At 34.7% G+C, this 23781-nt stretch overlaps 1 protein-coding gene across 4 annotated transcripts in view; it reads left to right on the top strand.

Annotated features, from left to right (window-relative positions):
- Positions 1-23781, top strand: part of FRYL (FRY like transcription coactivator) — a 103651-nt gene that overhangs the window by 61599 nt on the left and 18271 nt on the right. For 3 of the 4 annotated variants that reach the window (XM_029999084.2, XM_041118277.1, XM_041118250.1), the window contains exons 40-54: positions 568-689; positions 1161-1351; positions 2063-2157; positions 3383-3990; positions 4612-4709; positions 5674-5844; positions 6843-6983; positions 9115-9312; positions 10573-10734; positions 11022-11096; positions 12596-12772; positions 15504-15707; positions 16604-16774; positions 20836-21089; positions 23422-23629. In XM_029999084.2, the coding sequence (XP_029854944.1) occupies positions 568-689; positions 1161-1351; positions 2063-2157; positions 3383-3990; positions 4612-4709; positions 5674-5844; positions 6843-6983; positions 9115-9312; positions 10573-10734; positions 11022-11096; positions 12596-12772; positions 15504-15707; positions 16604-16774; positions 20836-21089; positions 23422-23629 (2875 nt within the window). Of the gene's footprint in view, positions 1-567; positions 690-1160; positions 1352-2062; positions 2158-3382; positions 3991-4611; positions 4710-5673; positions 5845-6842; positions 6984-9114; positions 9313-10572; positions 10735-11021; positions 11097-12595; positions 12773-15149; positions 15159-15503; positions 15708-16603; positions 16775-20835; positions 21090-23421; positions 23630-23781 lie in introns of all 4 variants that reach the window. The other variant, XM_029998272.2, reaches the window with a different exon arrangement.

The following is a 23781-nucleotide window of genomic DNA, read 5'->3' as shown; positions in this document are numbered from 1 at the left end:
CTAGTAGTAGAGAGCTGGCTATTCAAAAACCAGGAATTTGTGGCAAAGAACACCTGTAAAACCATCAACACTTGTGCAGTTTGTTTGATGGTTTATATAAAGCTTTCAAGATTGTGTAAATCTGAAATCCTGCCTGTTTCTGAAAGCTTTTGATTACTTATGCTTTACATCAGCCTAAACTTACAATAGTGTGGTGTATTGATGGGAAGAAAATGGGAAGAAAGGAGATTGTTTTAAGAAGTGTATACTGGTATTAGTTGTACAGGTTCTTTATTAGATAACTAAGTATTATCGAACAGAGAACATCTCTTCCTAAACTTAGGCTGTTACTTCAGTTGAATCTGATATATTGCTTTTCACCTTGTCTTAACTTTTTGTATATTGTTGTATAATATTGGGCAGTTGTCAAACTTCTTTCCATTTGTGTCTGCAGTTCTACATGGTTTCTTTTATGTGGTAATTAGTAGATTCTTTTGCAGTTAACCTCAAGGTTAAAATAACATTTAAATAATATTAATGACAAAGGCTATGTTTTATGTTCTGTTTACTCTATTTTTATGTTTTTAGGAAAAGAGGCCCACTTTGGAATCATGAAGATGTTTCGGCCAAGAACCCTAATATAAAGAGTGCTGAACAGTTAACTGTGTTTTTAAAGCATGTAGTATCTATATTTAAACAGTCTAGCTCAGGTATGTTAGAAAATGGTTGATGCATGATAGAATGTCCAAGTCTGCAAAGTAAATGAATTTTTTTGAATGCCTGTAAATTTACGGGTTATCTATAAAATCACTCTAGGTGATCGCTTACTGCTTCTAAATAACAGATTTTTCTTTTGTATTGCACACTTCAGTTTCTATTATGACAGATTTAAATATAATCTTTTAGGAATGAGATAAAATATCTTATTAATTTATTGTGGACACTTAATATTCAAATCATAAATGTTTTATTCTCTACAAGTCTCTCCAGTGTTAAGTATTATGGAATACAAGTTTATATGCCTGGAAAGATTTTAGAGAGTAATACTCCTTGAGAAAAATATAGAAGATGAGAGTATTTTAAAGTTAGGAATGACTTTGGCAATTTACTCTTCATTAAATTCAAGTGGGTTTGTTTTTCATAAAACATTGTGTTGCTTGAGTACTTATTTGCTTTTATAGGAGGATTTCAGTTGGAACACCGTCTCAGTGAAGTTGCTTTGCAAACTGCGCTGTCGTGCTCCTCTCGACATTATGCTGGGAGGTCATTTCAGATTTTCAGGGCTCTGAAGCAGCCTCTTACTGCATCTACACTTTCTGACGTTCTCTCCAGACTAGTAGAAACTGTTGGAGATGCAGGAGAAGAAGCTCAGGTATTGGAAATTTTTCCCCCACTTTCTTAGAAAGCTAAGTCTGCCTAAATGACATAACTTGCATTATTATATTAATGATAGTAAAATTTAAAAGCATTTTTTTATTCAGTTGCTTTTTATTTTTAAATAAAGATATTTCAAATATCAAACCAGTTGTAATCATGACACTTTCTGAATTTTCACATAATTAAATGATGAAAAGATGAGCTGTGCACATTCTCTTCTACAGCAATAGGAACTTTCAGAGAGTTTGATACATCTGTTTCCTGAAAACACCTTCTCTTTCATAGTTAGAGAATCCTGAGATCAGCCATATAAAAAATAATTTATGTTTTCTTTTATTAAGAACTTAACCTGATAAAGTGTTAACAACCATCAACTTAATGTCATTGTACATCTAAAGAAGTGGATCTCATGTTTTAATATTGCAAAATGAGAGTCTAAATGACTCCATCCTTAAGTCCATCCTTAAAAATAATGCAAACCAGAATAAATTCTGTGAATATTTGGAAATAAATTAAAGTTTTTCCCTGTCTTGAAGCTATATGGCTAATTTGAGCTGTCTCATCAGAATTATGTTCTAATTAAAGCATGAAATAATAATTTAGTTACTGATGCTGATTTTATATTTTTGTATCACTACTCAGTAGATTTTCTATGATCTTCCTTGTGCATATTGCATAATTTATAATGACCTGTGGCTTTCCCCAGGGTTTTGTCATAGAACTGCTTCTGACCTTAGAGTCTGCTATTGATACGTTGGCTGAAACCATGAAGCATTATGACCTGCTTTCTGCCCTTTCTCAGTAAGTTCTTTTATTAGTCAAGCTACATTACACATTTTTATACATTTGAATTATTAAAGATCCGTATTACAAATGTAATGAAATAATTTCATGTTGTCTTTGCAGAATGGTTGTATCCATATAGCAAAATTGCCTGCTCTTTTATGTTTTTATCATTCTGCTTCAAGCAAAACTCCTAAGAATCTAGATTTTCTGAAAAGGATCTCTGCTACCTTTCCAACTTACCCTCTTGGGTCCAATTTGGGGGGAAAAAAAAAGAAAAGTGTGCCTTATGGCTCAATTCTGAAATGTCATCAGTTCTTCTGAAACCTCTTAAAAATAAAGGCACTGAGTACATTTAGAACTTTTTTTTTTAATCAGGCCCTACTGACCTTGATTAATAGTGTAATTTTTAGGGGGTCTTATTTTTTCCCCATATATATAATGAAGGTAATGGCACCAATCTTTAAAAGATAATTTAAAATAATTTAAGGTTCACAGATGACAACTGCTGTACTGCTATAAATACTTTTATTCCAGTGTTAATACAGAAGAAATTTCTTCAGTGACAGCAACTGCTAGTCTGTCTTAGGCCTCAGATGATTTGTCCATAGATGAGAGAAGTGTAATTGAACAGTCTGAGTCATTTGTGTGTCTCATTACAGTCTGAGTGGTTAGCTCAATGACTTTGTAGCAAACTGAAAAAAATCCCTAAATGTACAGACATCTTTATTTGTTTGACTTCTTGGCAAAGTTTTTGAAAATGTCAAGATTTCTAGGAATATATTCCATTTCTCAGCATCAGACCTGGAAGGTGTTGGTTTCTCTAGGTCAGATACTTCAGACAAATATAAGGTAATAAGTAAATAATTTCATTTATTAATTCATTCATTTTTCTACCTTTATCACATGTATAGGGAAGTTGGAATGGTAGATCTTCATTTACAGATAATCTCCTATATGCTATGGGCTAATTTTTCAGATTTTACCAAATTGTTATGTAATTATTTTGGTATTCTGGGGTTGTACAGTCTTGTCCTTATGCCGTAAGGATATTTTAGTAGTATATATAGAAATCGTGTATTTTCATATATTATAATACTCTTCCAGTGATGAAGCGGAGTATTCACTGTGTATGTATATATGTGATTAGTGTAACATCTTTTTCCTTTCTTCTCTTTTTCTAAACTGTATGTTATTGAAGTATTTTGCATGGAATAATATGTAATACTGATTTTTATTTTAGAACCTCGTACCATGATTCTGTAATGGGAAACAAGTATGCAGCTAATAGGAAAAGCACTGGACAGATAAATCTAAGCACAAGTCCCATTAATAGTGGCAGTTGTTTGGGGTACTACAGCAATACCAGGAGTAATTCTTTGAGACTGAATTTAATCACTGAGCGGAGAGGCGACCGTCGACGGAGCAACACACTGGATATAATGGATGGAAGGATAAATCATGGTGGAAGTTTGGCCAGGACTAGAAGCCTTTCCTCCCTGAGAGAGGGAGGGATGTATGATGTGCAGCCCACTACTGACCCTGTCAACTTGATGGCCACCATATTTTGGATTGCAGCTTCGTTGCTAGAGTCAGATTATGAGTATGAATACCTTTTGGCTCTCAAGCTACTCAACAAGCTGCTTATTCACTTGCCTCTGGATAAATCAGAGAGTCGGGAAAAGATAGAAAAGGTGCAGAATAAACTGAAATGGAATAACTTTCCAGGCCTTCAGCAGCTTTTCCTAAAAGGCTTTACTTCAGCATCTACACAAGAAATGACAGTACATCTCCTCAGTAAACTCATCACAATTTCCAGGCATGCTTTGGTGGATCCTTCTCAGTTAGCAGGTATCTTTAGTAAATGTATGTGTGATGAAAAAATATCTTTTCATCAAATTAAGTGTAATCAAAATCAGTAGTAATTATGCATTTGCCTTAAAAAAACTCGTTCCATTAAATGCTTTTGGTAGTTGTCGATGTTACACTGTTAGATAGTGGGAATACATTACACACTATGATTATCTGCTAAGAAATACTGCACATAAACTTCATGAATTGACTATTAACTTACTTTCAACTTGCTTACAAGTGAGTTTTAAAAGCACATGTATTATTTTTCATGATCTTGTGCTAACTAGCTCAATTAGTACCATTTCAAACATTTGCACATTTTAAAAACAATGTGACTGTACTGCCTAAAGCTATCCAGTTTCATGATAGTTTTGCTTAATTGGTCTGGTGATGATTTTGTTTTCATCTTATGCATATTTATACCTAAGACAGACACATTTATATACATTCTACATACATATACACTTAGGTACATGTACGCATATATATAATTTATATATCTGTGTGAATGTATGTGTCATGCTGTAAGGGTTCTTAAATACCAGATAACTCCACATTAAATTAAGTTTTATTAAAAATCTTTAGGGCTCATATAACTGTGTTTATGTATGTGTTTAGGATTTCCCCTAAACATCTTGTGCCTACTTCCTCATCTGATCCAACATTTTGATAACCCAACTCAGTTTTGTAAAGAAACAGCTGACAGGATAGCAAAGGTATGTAAAATGATGCCTGGAGGGAGTATCCAGGAGTTTATACCAGCATTGTTTCTCTATTTTTCTGCTCCCATATGTAATACTTCTACGTGATTCTAACAGTAATATAGAACTAACTATAAAAGTTCCTATTTTAAAGATGTGATCTAGTCCCAATTTATATAGTTGGACCTCATATCAACCCCCAAGTTTCCCTTTGTCAATGAAAAAACACATTTAGCTTATTCTATAACATTTAGATGTAAAGAACAAATTTCATTATTAATGATACCAGTTATTTTTCTTACTTGTCTGATTTTTCAGTTTGTCATTTTAAACGTAAGCTTAATCAATTTTTAAGCACACTTCCTAATTTACTTATGAGAAGGAAGTGATCCCTACCTTTCAGACTGGTAGGTAGAGAAGAAAAGGTAATATGTTCTTACTGTTACTTGTACACACTGATTAACCTTGGAATATTTTTGAACTGTAGTGTCTGTTAAATCAGTGCATGGTACACACCAACAATCTCAAGCCAGGCTGGTGGTACGCTGGCCTGACAGTCTGCATTTTAAGGAATAATGCAGAAAAGGGAGTAAGAAAGTGCTGTCTGCCACAGGAGATGCAGTCATAGCTCTCTGGCTGCCCAAACTGTGATATGTATATCACTTAACTGTGTGCAGGCCACCTCAAAGGAGTACATGCCTGATGCAAATCCAGAAATTACTGCTGTCCCTTAAATACTTGCACTACTAGCTAGGAACACTAGTTGAGGTAAGTTTGGTATGAGTTGTAGGTAAACTTGGAGCATGGATGCCACAGTACCAAAATTCAACAGAAATTCTAGGTGTTGCTTGTGTGATTAGTTCAATTTCAGTTATTAGAAAATAGAGTGAAATCTGGGAAAAGCGCATAATGACTTCTCAATGCTTAGGTTAAAAATTTGTCATTTCTAGTATAATTAAATATGCTTTTTGGTTTTCAGGTTTGTGCAGAGGAGAAATCACCAACTCTTGCCAATCTGGCTCATATGATGAGTTTATACAGTACACACAGTTACTCCAGAGACTGTTCTAACTGGATTAATGTAGTGTGTAGATATTTGCATGACTCTTTCTCAGATGCCACATTTAACCTCGTAACGTATCTTGCAGAGGTAAATTCTTAAAAAAAGTGTATCTCGTGTTGACGGTCTGTGATCAACATTACATTTACTCATCGCCAATTCCTTATTTTTCATGGTTCTGAATATTGGGAGGGGGAAGCACATCTTCCATAATGGGACAATAATATTAAAATGTTCTAGGATATAGAAAAGGGATGACTACTGCCATTTTTTGAGTGCAGCAATTTAAATGTACCTTGAAATTATAATCCCTCTAAGGAAAGATCCCTTTTTATGATAATAGTGTTTTGTAGTAGATATTTATGTTCTGTGCTACATGAATAAAATGTGCACACTGTCTTGGCTTTACCAAAATATACTTAGGGCAAATTTTAAGAGACCTTTTTTCATTCAAGTACACATTTAAAGATGTCCTTATCACAACTTAAAAAAATAATGTCAAAGTTTAATTGTAAGTATTGCATAGTATATAATCAAAGATAATTTAAATTATAGAATTCAGTGTATGATTCTGCCAGGCATTCATACAGGAAAACTGTTATTACCTTTAAAAAAGTACCTTGTGTGAAAAGCTTGTAGAGCTTGTCCTTGAAGTATATCCCTTCAAACTGTGTACAAATATTTAAAAAAATATTTTCAGTTCTCATGAATTACTTTATATGTACTTACTTTGTTCGTAAGATTATGTTTACCAGCTTTCTTTAAGGCATAGATGTAATTGTTTTTCATACAGCTTTGAGATTTTGAATTTGTATGAACAGTTCTATTTAGTGCTTTAGATCTGTTCTAACAAATGTGTCAAAATTAAGGGAAAAAAATGAATTAGGACTGAAAACATTGTTCTATTGCATTACATTTTTTTAAATGCTAAAACAAAGTTTTGAAAAACAGGAAGTGGTACACTTAAGTTTCTTGAAGGGGAAGATAAATATGTATGGAAGTTAGCTATATTTTAATGTTTGTTTTCACTTTTTGCTACCACTAAAGGCCCTAATTAAACTCTGTATTTTAAAACCCTTTTTTTTTAGCTGTTAGAGAAAGGGTTATCCAGTATGCAACAGTCCTTACTGCAGATCATTTACAGTCTTCTGAGTCATATAGACCTATCCACAGCACCAGTGAAGCAGTTTAATTTGGAAATCATAAAAGTTATTGGTAAATATGTTCAGGTAGGTACTCTGAAAAACTATAAAAGCCTTTCTACTTATTATCAAAGTGGTAGTGAAATTACACTTGATTGGGGGGGGGGGGTTAATTTATTTCAGATATAAAAATAGTTCTTCAAAGTCGGATTCTGGGGTATTTTATTTTTTGTCCAATGTACTTAATTCACTATATGCTTATGTATTTGTCCAATTTGATTTACATCTTGTGGGACAAGTTACCTAGGTGAATGTGCATCTCTTTACAGATATAGGCAACTCTACATGTGTAGTTAGAGGTGATGATCCTTCAAAGGAAATGTTTACTGCTAAATACTGCACAAATGTTTTATTTAAGTGTGTGTGTTTTCAAAAGGAAGTTTTACAGTTAGATGCATCTTTAAATCCCTTTCACTAATATATCTGTGAGGAACATTAAGGTGCATCTTAATAAATTTGAGTGCATTTTTTATTAAAGAAGGTCCCCAAAAGATGAACAACAGAGTTTTGCCCTAGGTAATTTGATCCTTTGTACTTGGAATACAGTTTACTGAAAATCTCTTTCATGGAAGAAAGTCTAGCATCTTGCTGAAAGATTTTATAAAAATGCCTGGAGCATAAAACCATTTCAGTGCACAATATTCTTCTCTTCCCCCCCCCTCCCCACACCCCTTTTCTTTTTTCCTGAATGCCATTATTGCCAAATGTATTTCAGTCAAATGGTTTAATCATAATTAACCAGCAAAAATAGTGTTCCCTGGATGTTTTGTTATTGATGGGTATGTACTTTAGATATTGTGCTCCTGTCAGAGTGCATTAGGCAAAATGGAATGATTAGCATAACTATAGTTCTCATGGCCTGATGGCTGCTTCCTTCGCCTCTAACCTTTATCTGAGCTTTCTATGCAAGCCCACACTACCATGGAATGTAATCTTAATTAGATGTTAGCTATCAAAATAATGGTACTAGCGAAAAAATATTCCAGAGGAACCTATGAATTTTTGATACAGTAAAACTTGTTACTATAAATGACAAAAGAAAAGATCATAAATGAACATGTCTTGTTTAAATGTGGTGCTACTAAGCTGATTTTTTTAGTCCTCTGCAATCATAATACATCATAGCAAATTTAAATTGCTACAGGATGGTTCAAGTTTGAGACTACTTTTTTTATGTTTATGATGCACAGAAATTCAGGAGATTGTTCAAGACTCATTATCTACAAGGAAGCATATACTACTTAGACCGTTGAAAGTGGTGTTTATTTTTTTAATGCAATAAAAAAATTATTTAACAAACATGGCATCCTAATTAAAAAAAAAAAAGAGGCAGACATCCTGCTGATTTCAAACACTGGCAGGTTTACGTTTCAGGTAGAATCCTACCATTTTCAGAAGTGTAAATCTTAACCTTCCCAAGGTGCTGCTTTTGGTGTAAGTCTCATTTGCAATTCATTCCACAATCTCTGTTGTTGAAACTGCTGAATTATTTACATTACTTAATCATCTTTTTAAGGAGAGTGCACTCAACTTGGGCTCTGCCTCTCATACTTTCATGTATGTATGTATGTTCTCATACTTTTGTCCTGGCTTTTTTAAGCACTTCATTGGTTTGATACTATATAAAAAGCTTCTAAATGTTTTTGGTTTTTTTAAGATCTTTGAAATGTGTGAGGAAATATAAAGCACAAAATATTTTTGTCTGTTTCAAATTCAGTTTACTCTGCCCATAAGTGTAAAATAATTAAAGATGCCAGGGGGTGGAAGTTGTTTTGCTTTTAAATGCTATCAGTTTTTATCTTCTGGGGCATGAAGGGCAGATACTTCAGACAATGGTAAAAAACGTAGTGTAAATACAGGGAGCGAAGCCCATGGAACAAGAGTCTGGTGTGGCTGGCTCTGTGACCTGGAGCTAGTGAGCCTGCCTGGCTGGAGCTGACCGCCTGCAGTGGGATGACCTGATACCGTGCCGCTGCCTTCCTGGCACTTCAAGGTCTGAAGCCGCCCACCTGTGTGAGCACATTGCAGCCACATATAGAAGATTAGAGCTTTTGGGTTTGGGAATCTTGCAATGGATCAGTGCAAAATCCTACTGTACATTAAAAATGGCTGTCTTGTTTGAAGTGATTGTTTTGTGATTTGTGTACATTCTCTTTAGAGTCCATATTGGAAGGAAGCCCTTAATATTTTGAAACTGGTGGTGTCTCGGTCAGCAAGCCTTGTTGTACCTAACGATATTCCAAAGACTTATGGAGGTGACATAGGTTCTCCTGAAATCTCTTTCACGAAAATCTTTAATAATGTCTCCAAGGAGCTACCTGGGAAGACCTTAGATTTCCATTTTGATATATCAGAGGTAATTATTATATTTAAATTACAATGCAATACTGACTTTCTGTTGCAAACTCAGATTTGTTTTCTGTTAGCCTTCTCCGTTTATATATTTTAAAATAAATATCATTTTCAAGAATGGCAGATGTTGAAGTTTTACATACATGTAATTAGAGTCATACTGAAAGATAAACTTTGAATTCTTTTATGTTGTGTTTTTGCCTTTTCCCCCCTTTGAATATCTGGAGAGTTAATTACTAAAAGTCAATAGGATTATTCTCAAGGGTATTTCAGCTGTGTCAGAGAGCAGGCTAATGCAGCTGGCTGCGGCTTGCAGCTGAACATTCCAGGCTTTCATCAAGTGAAGGGTTGTGCATTCAAGGGCTGAGAGGATTAAAACCCTGTACTGCAGTTTTGGCGTGACTTTCAAATGGGGGAGAAAATTTAGAGGAGAGAGTAGGATACAGAATATAGGAACCTCAGTGTGAGATGAACGCAACTGGAGAAAAACCTCCTGTAGTTATAAACAACACCCCTACTCCCCAATTAGGGTTCATTAGAACTCAAAATAATACATTAGTACAGCTGATACTCATTCTATGTCTGAAAAGGGGAGTATGGCCAAATGACTGCAGTGTAATAGAGGGATGTTAAAATTGTGGAAACTTTAGAAGTAATCAAAAGTAAGGGCTCCTGGTTGAAGCTGACCCTAGATAATGACTGGAGATACAGATGTCTTAGGAGCATTACTTAAATTGGTAAGTGAATTTCTTACTGGAAGTTTCGGTGGATGCAGATAATTGAGAGACAAGATGAATTCCCACAGAGTTCACTGGAGTACCATTTGCTGTCAAAATGGCTGAATTTGATCTTTGGTTTTCAGAAGTGTGCGTATGTTAGCGAAGTTGCTTGTCTGTGAAAACAGTTTGTTCATGTCTGTGAATGGTTCTTTAGAGAGGCTTTGCATCTTTTAAACTTAGAACACAGTTGTTTTTAAAGTGTGTTTAAAAAATATAACTAGATTGTCAGCATAAAACTTGCATAATTCAAAAAACCACAGAAGTGGGCAGAATGGCAGCCTGCTGCATAGGGTAGAACTATTCAGCTTTGTATTTCCCAGTGTACCGATGCTCAGTGGATTAGGCATGGGCTTCGTAGAATGCTTAAAAACAAACAAACAGGCAAACCCTCCTACATTTTATATAAGACTAAATTCTAAAATCAAATGTGTGGTCTTTACTAATATGGATTTGAATTTTAAGAAAGTGTTTGTTGTCTTTGATAGACACCAATTATTGGAAATAAGTATGGTGATCAACACAGCGCAGCTGGTAGAAATGGGAAGCCAAAAGTCATTGCTGTTACCCGGAGCACTTCTTCAACTTCGTCAGGCTCTAATTCAAATGCATTAGTTCCTGTCAGCTGGAAGAGACCACAGCTATCTCAGGTACATGGTATCTCAAACGCATTATACATATATTATAGACACTATTTATGAATGTATAAAAAAAAATTGTTTAAGTGTAATTTGAAGTCTATGTTGTGTCTTAGCAAAACAGTAAATGCATATAGCATAAATTAAAAGTTAATACTGGTGAAAAGAAAAAAATAGTAAGATTCTTTTTAGAGGATGTCAGGATGCGAAATGACTAGTCAAAATGCAGATGTTTTACATTTTTACCTGGATCTCCAGCAGATGCCTTGCCATGTGATTTTCTTTGGTATATTTTTCAGAGAAGAACTAGGGAGAAGCTAATGAACGTACTTTCTCTGTGTGGTCCAGAATCTGGTCTTCCCAAGAATCCTTCAGTAAGTGGTGTTGGTGGTTTGTTTTGGTTTTTAAATTTCAGTAGTGAGAATGCTATTGCGTTTTCAGGTATTGGTGAAGTTATGAAGAGCGGTTTTTGACAAACTGGTTTTGGTTCAACACTTCACAAATCCCATTGAAGAATTAAAAAGAGATGGAATCATAAGTAATGAATTACTATTATTCCTCAAGAAGTCCAGTGGGCACCACTCTTTACTAGTCAGGTTTCAAAACAGTATTTAAATTCAGCCAAAATCTCAGTGAATTTAGGTCAGTCTTATAGGGGGAGGACTATATGTTTTAAAGCAAACATAAATTACTAGGTTTAATTCTTAATTCTTATCTTATGTGGTTATCAAAACAAGATTTTTTTTAAAGTCTTTGGACTGGAACTCAAATCTGTCCTTTCCAAATTAAATTAGTTGACTGCTAAGGAGCTCTGTTGATCAGACTAATCCTTAACACTTCTTCACAGAACAGCAGGGCTACACTGTTGCTCCAGAATAGTGTGTTGTATGTTTGAGGCTGTATGAATTTTAATTGTCTTGGCTAGAAGAGGGCATTGAACTACGTCTCCCCTGTTCTGAGTAAATCTCTATCTAGTCCATTATAAATAAGATGCACTTTAGAGAGAAGGGGCAGGAATGGCTGAGGACTGCAAGGATGTTGATGCTATATTGAAAATACCATAGGATCCATTGAAAATGACCAGTGGATCACATGGCTTCAAACTAACATGGATATCAGTAGGAACAATAGTCTTAACTATTGAGCAAAAATAGGCCGATGGTGTTATTTTCTGTGTATGGCATAGAAAAGACACCCATTGGCATACTAAGCTTAATGGTGGTGATGGCATTAAGAACTTTTAAAATAAAGTGAATAGCCTACCTTGGTTACGATCTAGAGTATTGTTTTTTATTGTGACATAGTTGTTCTTAGCTGGGGAAGAATACTGATGGGAGGTGGATCTTTAATCTAGTGGAGGAGGTTAAAATAAATAAAATTAGATGCCTGAAAGCTGAAACTGAAGACATTTTTAAAAATTCAAATGGAAATAAACAGCAAATTGTAATTTGTGAGGATTATAATCACTGGAAGCCAGCATTGGCTGCCTTTATACAGTCCTTCCACAGAAATTGGTAGGCGAAAATTACACGGCCTGTGTCATGTGGATGATTATCATGATGAATTTTTTTGGTTTTAAGTTTGACTAATATTGTGGTTATGAAAATGAAGGTTTGGGGATATATTTTTCTCTTTATTTGTACCTTTGCAACTCTCAGTTACATTAAGGAGAGAATGGTATCATTAGTTTAAAGATATAGTTTAAAATCCAACTAGTCTTGAAACAAATTGCAGTCTGCACTTCCCCTAGTATTGTCATTATAGCGGCACACTAACTGCCACTAATGCCATTAAATTGCAGGAAGCACGATAGCTGACTTTTGGAGTTACAGAAGTTGGAAGTTTTTATTTCTATTTTTACCCATACCTGCAGGTTGTGTTTTCTTCTAATGAAGACTTGGAAGTTGGAGATCAACAAACTAGTCTTATTTCAACAACAGAAGAAGTGATTCAAGAGGAGGAAGTAGCTGTAGAAGACAATACCAGTGAACAACAGTTTGGAGTTTTTAAAGACTTTGACTTTTTAGATGTTGAATTGGAAGATGCAGAGGTGAGACCTTGGGATTTCTTCTGTGTATTTCCATTTGAGAACGTTTTAAAAATTAGGTTATGTTGGTGCAATTCTAAGGAACTGGCAGCTCTTCTAACTAATCCAATTGGGAAGAATTTATGACATGATTGAACTTAATTTGCATGATAAAGAAACCCATGTCACAAACTTTGCAGTGTTAAGTTGTTGCAAATTGTTGGGTGTTTTTTGGGGAGAGAGTTGGGTTTTTTGGGATGGGTTAAGTGACTTAATCTGAAAGTGAACTGATATGACAGTATAAGCCAATGACAGGATGAACACCTGGGTATGATGCAGTAGAAGACTTAATTATGGAACAATATGTTAAGAAAACGGTATTATCTTTGTTCCTGATATGTTTCTGCATTTTGAAAACATGAATAATAGCTTTCGAAGTTACAAACTGTATGATACATTATCTCATTATATAGGATTGATTTGGTCACCATAATTGCTTGCATTGACTTTGACATTATATCTGGTTTGTTGCAGTTCTTAAATTTCCTCCACTTCTCCTCCTGTCAAAAAAAGAGAGAGAGGAGGTAAAATAAAATTAAATATCAAGAAATAGTAAAGATTCTGTTAACATTTGTTACTTGTTTGGGATAAATAAAAGGTTTCAGACCAGAATTTGCTGAAGCGTGGAAGTATGACTGCAAAAGGACTGGGGAGAAGAAATCAAATGCTTTGTAGTTTCTTTCAGTGCTTTTGTTACAGTCTATACAAAATAATTTAATTAGTAATGGAGACCCTTGCAGGTCATGAGTGAACAAGCTGCTAAGAATATCTGCCTATCTAAACACTAAGATTATTCTTCTGATTAATCTATCTCTTTTTACAAAATCTTGCTTTTTTCCCCCTAATATTTTAGTTTTATCTCACTTTCTTCATGCTTCCTCTGTATTGCTTCACTTCAGCCAATATTTGCATCTTGTAGGAAAAGTACAGGCTCATCATGGTCTATGGCATATATGTGACCACATACTATACAGATACAATTTCCTATATTGAATGCAAGTGGTCAAACAGTTCAGAATCAAGGCTCAGTAGTAGTAAAACATTATTTTAACACTAGATGGGGCTTTGTAGGTAGGATGCCAAAAGTTGAAAACGTTGCCAAACCAAGTTAATCTTTAACTTCATTTTCTGTATTATTTTAATAGCAGATCATAATGAAGAAAAGACAGTTTCTTTCTCATTACTTGCCTGTATGCAACATGTAGTGCTATACTTGGAAAAAAAAAAAGCAACAAAAAAAAAACCCCCAAACCACAGATTGTACAAATTTAGGGCATTACATATAAATTGTGCACTTGATATAAGAGCAGCCTAGTTTGCACCAAAACCACAGAATATTCTTTGTTGCTAATAATTAAATGTCAACAGTATTAACTGGAGCTTTTACATTAAAATCTGAGTAATATTCAGATTAAACTTAAGGGCTTCAGCCCACAGTAGCAGTACTTTGTTGTAGTTGGGATTCTTTTGCTTTGCCGTAACTTTTCACCTTTCTTGGGGCAAAACAAATTACTAAGAGAGAAAGAGACTACAAAACATTCAGTTCGCTTTGCATATGTAGTGCATCATGAAGATCTCTTAAGTTGCCACAAGAGATACTCACTCTGTTAGAGCAGTTTTGGAAAACATTCTTGCGCATTTGGAGCTAGATGTGGTATTTTAGTAACTGTCCATAGACCGGCGAAGTGAACTGATCAGGTTTTCCATCTTTCTTAGATGAATTGTTGAAGGTTGACAAAGTGCTTGAGAAAATCAAAGATTGTTACTGTACTTGTGAATTAAAACAATAGTGTTTTTAAGATATGGATTTCACTTAGTATGTTGAATGTTTGAAACCCAAGTATCCCAGCTTTACAATGTGCAAACAGAAAGGATCCAGCTATTGGTGGTGTTTAGGGTGCATTTCATAAAACTGGCACAAAGGAGCTGCTAAACAGTTAATGAAGGCATTGTTTTTTCTACAACTTGTACATAATTAATGTTGATGGTGCTTTGTCAGTTGATGTGGTCAGTTTAGATTTATGTGTGTTAGTTAAAGAATTTCATCTAATGTTTGTTGAAACAGTTGCTTTACATGTTACACTAGAGAAAATGTATCATGAGCATGCTGGTTTTAGTGTTTTGTTGTCGGTTTGTTTATTTTTTTTAATCAATCTCCCATTAGAAAGAGAAATTATTTTCAATACTAGCTTTTTGACTAAAGCTTTTTTTCAGAGCTTGAATCAGTCTTTTACTGTTGGCAAATCTTATGTAATAAAACATTTTTCCCTGGTTCTAGAGTATCTTTAAGTGTTTGTCCTCGTTCTTTCTAATTATATGTGTTTTCCTTTTTGCTAACCAGGAGCTGCAGGTAAGTTGCAGCCTGGTGCCCTGGCTTGTTCATCTGTTGTTGTCTGTGGTGTGTTTGTACTTTCTAGTCAGATATATAAAATTGATACTGATATAGTTCTAGATTATATATTGAGTTACTTTCCAAGAAGATATTCAAAAGATTTCTACTTCATTTGCCATATATTTTAATTTATCTACAAACATCATTTAACAAGGTATTTAAAATTTTAATAAAATTAAAGGGCTGATTGAAACTCTGTTCATAATGCATTCAGTACTTGTGTTTTCCATGTTGCATTTGTGTATTAATTTTATTATGTTGAGATTCGTATATAGATGTGTTTGCAAACTTTTTTTATTGCAGGGTGAAAGCATGGACAACTTCAACTGGGGTGTTCGTAGGCGCTCTCTTGACAGTATTGACAAAGGAGACACACCGTCTCTTCAAGAATGTCAGTACTCTGGTAGCACACCCAGCTTGAACTTGACCAACCAGGAAGATACCGATGAGTCTTCAGAAGAAGAAGCAGCCCTGACTGCAAGTCAGATACTATCTCGTTCGCAGATGGTAAGTTATATTTCTGTGAAAGGAATCTGAGAGCTTAAGCTTTCACTTGCACTTTTAATGGATAAGTATGGCTCACACTTTCAGCCCAAGTGAACTAAAGAGGAACTAAATTAATGTGGCTAAGCTTCTTTTTCATAACAACATCAATGAAGGGAAAGAGTTACTTTACCTGCTGGTGGTACCTCACAGGCTTATAATTCTAGTACAACATTCATTTGTTTTAGTGTCTTTATACTTACTATATTTGTTTAAATATAAGCACAAAATTGCATGTGTTATATATCAAGTGTGTGTCTTCGTGGATTCCTAGCTTCAAAAAAAACCCCAAATACTAAATAACAACAAGAGCAATAAGTGCTCCCGTGGGAGCCTCAGTTGTGTTTAACCATCAAAATTGCTAATTTAATCACAGATTTTGAAGCATGTGTACATATAACTAAGGAAAATCAAGAATGCTGGCCACTCAGAAGTCTGTCTGCATTACATAAATGAAATTAGGAAAAAATTGACTGGACAGGGAGTAGCAGGGATAGTATGCTGCTTTTCAGACTTTAGGTGAAGTTTGTATTAATGTTGCCCATAACAAAGAGCTCTGCTCTTCAGTGGTTTTGGTCTAGCATTTCACCAATGCCAAAGACCTTTAACAACAAGAAAGGAAATAAATTTCTGGATCCCAAGGATAGTTTCAAACTGCTCTTCAAAGTTACATGTTACAGAAATGCATGTGATGCTTCTAACGGTTTTAGTGTAAAGCTGTTAAACTCGTAATGTGTAAATAAATTCAAATGGCTAACCATACTGAAACTGCCTATTTCAAAACTAATGTGTTTTTTCCCTGTAATTTATATGTTCAATAAACTGTGACGAATTTCACGTTTCTTTCTTTTCTGTCTTAGTTAAACAGTGATTCTGCCATAGACGAAACAATATCAGATCATGCTGGTTTATCACTTCAGTCTCAAGATTCCACTAGCAGTGTGGGAACAGAAGAGGTGCTTCAAATCAGAACTGAGACCCCAAGTTTGGAGGCTTCTCCTCTAGATAACTCTAGCAACCAGCTGCCTGAGGTGGGGAGAAATGTGGGCTGGTGCATGGCTGATTTGGGCTCCTTCTAGTGTTTAGTAGCAACTTTGCCTTTCTTTTCAACTGAATTTTTATCTGTTACACTGATTATTTGATTTGCTTTTAATATTTCTAACCTGTTGGAATGTTCATACACAATGTTCTCTCAGTATGAAAACTACTTGGGATGGACTGAGGGAATTTACCACAGGTTAAAAATATTCTTGAAGGGCTGATAATGATCATTTCATGGTGCAGAATGAAAATAGGCAAATATTCAAGATGCTTTTACTTGATATGGTTGAAATCCTTCATGAGCAACATTTTCTTTCAAATACTTTTTTATCCCCGCTCCATTCCCCCCCCCCCTTTTTTTTTTTTTTTTTGCTTTCTTTGGGTTCATGTGATTGGTGCTATGTGGGAATAAAACCTCAGGCCAGCTGTGTTAGCAGTTGGTTCCATTAAATAATCCTTTAAAAAGGACCACAGATGCTAGTGGTATACTTTTTTGGAAAGGCCTGTGTGGACTGAGACAGATTTCAAGCTAATGGCCGCCTGCAAATCTGTGAGTACTTCAGTTTCTTCATTTTTTAAATCTTTTGAATAATTTAAAATTTTTAAAAATTCATTTAAAATAAAACTCTCATCTGCTACAATTCCTACAATATTTAGCAGTTGCAGCTAAAACTCAGTATGTTGGTTTTTTCTTGAATTTGAAGTGGCTTGATTTAGGTGGACTTTTTATCTCTTCAGTTAAAATTATTAATGCTGCTGGCAATCTTATTTTTATTTGGATAAGCATTGCTAATCCCATCTTTAACAGCACATACAGTTCTATTGAGTTTTCCAGAAAATTAAGCTATTCCTATGTGCATTTGAATAACTATTGCATAGTTTACACTTAAGAATGAGTCTTCAGCCAGCTTGGTTTAAGCAGTCAGCTGTCTGGTTCAAGTGACTGAGGTTTCTGAACAAAGGCTCTAGTCTACCTGTTCGCTACCTAGAAAATCACTCTTATTAACAGGCAAACCACCCACCTAGCTAACATTTAATAAAGGTAACTGTAAGAACAAAAGACATACTTGGAGTACAACAAAGGGAAAGTATGGGTGACTGGTTTCCTGTGAAAATCCTCATGTTCTAAAAGTGTAATATTGTGACTTTTATAAAGCAGCTTTTTCCCACATTTTTTTGTATTTTTCCATTATGATTATCTATATGCTTTTTTTTAAGTGTTTGGTTACATTGCAGTTGATAAATTGTCTTACCTTTTGTAGAGCACCTGTGCTTAGATTGTCAAACAAATTGTTCTGTTAGTGCTTCATCTGCTTGTCTACAACATGCATTTGTGTTCCAACAGAATTTTGGGTGAGGAAGAACACTTAATCTGGATGATTTTTTTTCCACATAGATGTTTTATGTTAAGATTTCAAAGGGGAGAAGCGATATATAAGCTGGGATTTTATAGAATGAAATTCACCACAATAGAACTTTTGTCTTTGCTGTTGTTCACTTGTGGCACATTCTCAGCTGTAACTCATTTTTATGTTTTCGTAGTTCTTTCTGAGACTGCCTTTATACTTGGATTCATTGTTCTTCTGCAGCTCCCTTTATAAAATCACTATACTTCTGAAAATCCAGGTGAAAACATTCACATAAAAAAACCTCCAATGTCATTACAAATATTGAAAACGTTTAAACTGGGCTGTAAAATAATTTCATGACTAAGCAGCATCCAGAAAAAAGTCACTATATCAAAAAAAAAAAAGGCAGCTGCAAATGCATATAAATACAATTACTAAATGTGATGTGTTCCAGGTTTATTTTGTGCTTGTTAGAATACAGGATTCAGTCAAATACATGTTTTCTTCAAGCACAGTTCAAACACTCAAAGTTATCTCTCTACAAGAGTTAGCTATCTAAGTTGGATTTTGTTGTTAAAAGGGAGAGCTGGCTTTATGCCTCTTAACAGAATGACCTTGAAAATTTGCACACTATCAACTCAGTGAAAAATTTGTGAAGCCAGTAAAACTAATGTTGTTCTGAATTCTTATACTGCACAACTCATAGCATAGTGCAGTTGGTTTTTCCTATGCTCATATACTTTCCATATAACTCTTTCAACACAGGCATTTCATTGCATGCCAAGTGTCAGTTATCAAAATGTTTTTAATATAAATAAATATGTATCAAAATTTATCTAAAGTAAAATACAAAAAATTGAAGCCATTATTTAAAAACAAGTGTGTGTGCTGGTTAGATGCAGTTGAGTTCCTTGTTCCTATTGTAGGGATGCTGAAGAGTTAAGTAAATAGTTTACTTAAATATGTTTGGCTGATCCCCAGTAATAGCATGTATTTTTGCAAAAGGGACATTTCATATTCCAGTTGGGAATTCACAGTCTAGTGTACAAGAATATTTTCAATTTTGTACAATAAGTTTTACAAGCTTAAGTTCATGAAAGTTCCTGACTAAAATGATTCTCTATTTTACTCGCCCTGTGGATTTATGAGGGAATGGTTTACTAGAAGTAATTTTCCTTGGGTTCTGTGTAGTTGTCAACTATATAAATCACATCTTTAAGATACTTAAAGAACATTCACGTTGGTAGTAGACATGTCCAGTGTTACACAGAAAACTTCAGAAATCAGGAGTCATGGCACCATGAAGATTAACTTAGCTGTAAATTTATTAACTAGCAGTTAAGTATTTTCTAAAAGTGTATCCCTCATATGTACATCTACCACACATGATCAGTGCAGCTCTGTATCATATGTTAACATCTATAATAGAAACAGACCACTGCTTCAATCCAAATTATTTTGCTGTGGTATTGTAAAAGTGTCTTACGTTCCCGTGTGCCTTAGCTGCTCAGTGTGACAAAACGGCTGTTCTGTGCAATAAAATCCCAGATTTAACTTTTGTAAAGGAGGCATTAGAAGTGAGGTCACTAGCTGTGTCAAATGACAGCAGTGTCATATTGAGAGTACCATAGTCAAAGTGAGATAAGGTTAGGATCACTGTGAAAGAAAATTACAAGGTTCTGTTTAAAGGTGAATTATCTTTTCTAATATGTGTACAGTTATTTATCTGTCAGAGGATCTGTTTAGACTGATGAAAGCCATGAAGTGATGTGCATGCTTAGAGGCTGTCCAAAGGTTTGTTGACCAGTCTTGGATATGCCAGTAGAGGAAGACCAGCATGCTAAGAATGAAAACGTGTGATAATTTGTGCCTAATTTAGGAAATAGCAAGTACAAGAAAGTGTTGGTTTTATTCCACAGAAAAATCCAGTAAAAGGTTTCAAATGGATTCATCGTAACTTAACTAAATCTGCATTCCTCTGTTCAACATAGCAATGTTAATGAGTATAATAATGCTAATGGAGGAAGAGGGAAAGGAGAAAGGGTCATTCTGATATTACCTACCTGAGTTTAATCATTGTCTCTTTATAACTGCTGGTGATGGAAGGCCTACATTTAGAGATTCAGGGTTAAACCCTTAAAGCTCCCCATATTAACAGTAATGGCAAAATAATAAAAATAGTGGAATGTCCCTTTTCCATTGTTCATCTGTTACATTGTTGCTCAGTTATGCTTTAGAAACTTGTTAAAATGGAGAGCAGAAAGGGGAAGAAATGTTCTGTACTGGTTCCAGACCCCAAATGCAAGCATGAGGCAGTCATTTTGGTCCTTAACTAGAAAAATAAAATATGAAAGTCTTGATTGTGTTTGTTGTGATCTAAATATGTTTGAGGCTATTTGCAGGTATTTTTCTGGGACTGTTCCCTTAACAGATTTAACTGAGTGTATTTGAGAAATTGTGTTTGCTATAAGTAAGTCATATTCTAGTATATTAACGTTAACCAGAAGTTATAAACATTACAAACAGACTGCCTGTCTTTGCTCAAGTAAAACCATGTGAACAATCGAAAGAGCTGAATGATTGAAGTATAAATGGATATTTGTAAACTATTTTTTATAAATCTGTTGCTTTACCATAATAAAAACTGATAAGAATACGTAAGCCCTAACAGTAAAAGTAATAAAAGTATGTTTGATTCACAGGAAGGAAGTTCAGCAGTAAGGGATGAACAGGTTAGCACTGCTAGTGAAGACACTGGGTTGTATCTGCTACAAGAACAACAAGACTGTCTGGTCTGTCATGAATCTCTTGAGTTGGAAGAGATCCCAGAATTGGCAGAGGCAGCAGCTCCTGAGAGCTATTCTGAATCTATCTGTGAAGAGGATGTCACTCTTGCTTTGAAAGAGCTAGATGAGAGATGCGAAGAAGAAGAAGCTGACTTCTCTGGTTTGTCTAGGTAACATTAATATTGGTTCTAAGTAACAGATATTACATGTTATCAGTGCATGAATCAAAGAAAGTAGGCTTTCTTATGGTGTGCAATTTTCCATGAATCTCATAATACAAGTATCTAAGATGATGTTTTGCATATCTGAAATAATGGTTGGTTGGTTTTGCCTGTCATAGCAAATAAGCTCAGTACTTTGCTCAGCAGTTGTTTCTGGTACAGAGAAAACACCCATGCAGGAAAAGATGAGAATTCTTGAGTAAAAGAAACCTAGCACATGTCATCACCATCAGTAGGACAGAAATGTGAAAAGAGGACAGAGGGCATTTTGGAGCATTTTCTTGGCAGCCACCAGCTGCAAGCAGTATAACATGGAAAAGCCCTTGAACTGCTCTGAATTATGGCAGAACCTATTTTGGTACCCAAAGACAGGAAAAGACAAGGGAAAAAAAAGTTTTGTTTTGGTTTGGTTTTTCTTAATCAAAGCTTCTGTAGGAGTCAGACCCATTTGTCTTTGCCCAAGGTTTAGTTTCAGTGTTAAGGTTAATCAGTCTCTTGTATATTTCTAAGATACTTTAAAGTGAAATAACATTTTTCTATTTTTTAACATGGAGAGCAAAAATAACTATTGAGAGGAAGAGTTATAGTTAGTCCTAGCTGGTTGAGTCATATTTAAAGGGAGACCCTAAGTCCCTTGAAGGTAACAGTCTAAGGAGGAGGGAAAACAAACAACCCCAAACAAACAAATAATAATAATAATTAAAAAAAAAAAAACAAAACACAAACAAAAACCCCAAACCAACAAACAACCCCAAACAATAATAATAATAATAATGATAATGATAATAATAAACAAAAAAACCCAAACCAACAAACGAAAACCACCAAACCAAAACAAACAAAAAAATTCCAAATTGTTCATAGGCTTGTTCATACTTAAAATTGGTTCAGAAGTTTAGATTGAATAATACATAGACTTAGTGTATATAGGAACATAGTCTTAGTGTATATTCTGTCAGAGAGATCATTTAAGGAGCCTTTTACAGAAAAGGACACAACCGGAGCTGTAAAAGACCAAGTTGTTTTAGAAGGTTCTACTGGGACAGAGACAGAGAAATTGCATCTTGTAATCCCATATGCAACCTACTGCAATATGCCTTGCAAGAATTAAAGGCTGGTACCAGGTAGTAGCAGTTTATTTCCATATATGGAACTGAAAAATCTCTTGAGGTTTTACTTTATTTACACTAAGCAAACAAATGAAAAACCCCATACCTCTAGTTTGAAGAGCAACAGAGGTAATTATTTATAGGGTTGATACACTAGTTAGAAAATACCTGAAAATCTTTTCTGAAGCATTGCTTACAGATATTATTCAAAAGGATTGCATCTTAGCTTTTGAGCTTTGTGCTACTAAAATGAACAAACCTAAAAACAGCACCCACAGGTCTTAAGACATGTTTAAGTCTTGTTTAAGACATACTTGGCACTGCTGTGAATGAGGTGGTTGTTCTGAAGAGAAAAACGCTATGTGTTTAAAAAAATCATTTTAATAAACTATCTATACTTGGAGTCCTCCTACACGTATTTTTGCTGCGTAAGTACAATTATACAAGAAGAACTGTCAAAATGTATTGTTCCTTGTAATACAGAAAATTTTAACAATTAAGTTAATGATTTTAAGTAGTAGCATTGATTAATTCATAGTTTGATATTTTTATTGGATGTTTGATGCCTAATGGAAAGTATGACTGCAGAATGCTCTTTGAACAAAGCCCCATTAAATCGATTGCCCATAAAAATGAAAGTGTTCCAATCTATCTCCATTCACTTACGATGTTAACTTAAGACAGTTATAAAACAGTATTACACTGCTGAATGAGCTCTTGTGTTTCTCTTAAGGAAGGCTAAAATTTGTTATAGATATTGGTGGACCATATGTTTAGATGAATAAAAATTTGAAGAATTGAATGATAATGATAATTCAGTTATTGGGGGAAAAAAAAAAATACCAGTTTCTGAGTGGTGTATATATACAGTGCTGTATATAGCTATATATAAGCTACAGATAGCCCTTTGTCTGTAGATATGCATAGAAATAACATACTTTAATAAACTTTGGAGGTATTTAAGAATATAAGCAATTTTTTATATTGCAGTAGCAAAAGTTTCTGATTTTTTACTCTTTTCTTGGTTCATAGTTACCTTGGCTGATTGATTATTTATTTTACAAATCACTATTCTGAACTCCAAATTCTTATTTTTAATTCTTACCAAAATGAAGGGGGGGGTTCCTAAAAAATCTACTGAGGAGTTAATTTCTGTTGTTTGTTATTCATAGCCAAGATGAAGAAGAACAAGATGGTTTCCCAGAAGTACAAACTTCCCCACCTCCTTCACCATTTCTTTCTGCCATATTGGCAGCTTTCCAACCAGTGGCATACGACGATGAAGAGCAAGCCTGGCGCTGCCACGTCAATCAAATGCTGTCAGATACAGATGGATCTTGTGCTGTCTATACTTTTCACGTCTTCTCAAGATTGTTTCAGGTCAGTGAATTGCCAGTGCGTGGTTGTTTGTCTGAAATCCTTTCCTCCTGCTTTCAAAACTATTCTTCTCCTCCATAACTGCAAAAGCCACAAGATCATGGTAGCAGGAAGCCTTAGAAAGCAAATTAAATGCAGACAAAATACCCACGTTG

This window comes from Aquila chrysaetos, chromosome 1, assembly GCF_900496995.4.
Source record: "Aquila chrysaetos chrysaetos chromosome 1, bAquChr1.4, whole genome shotgun sequence".
Lineage (NCBI taxonomy): Eukaryota > Metazoa > Chordata > Aves > Accipitriformes > Accipitridae > Aquila > Aquila chrysaetos.
The sequence above is the reverse complement of the archived record's forward strand: the minus strand, read 5'-3'. Positions and strand labels throughout refer to the sequence as shown.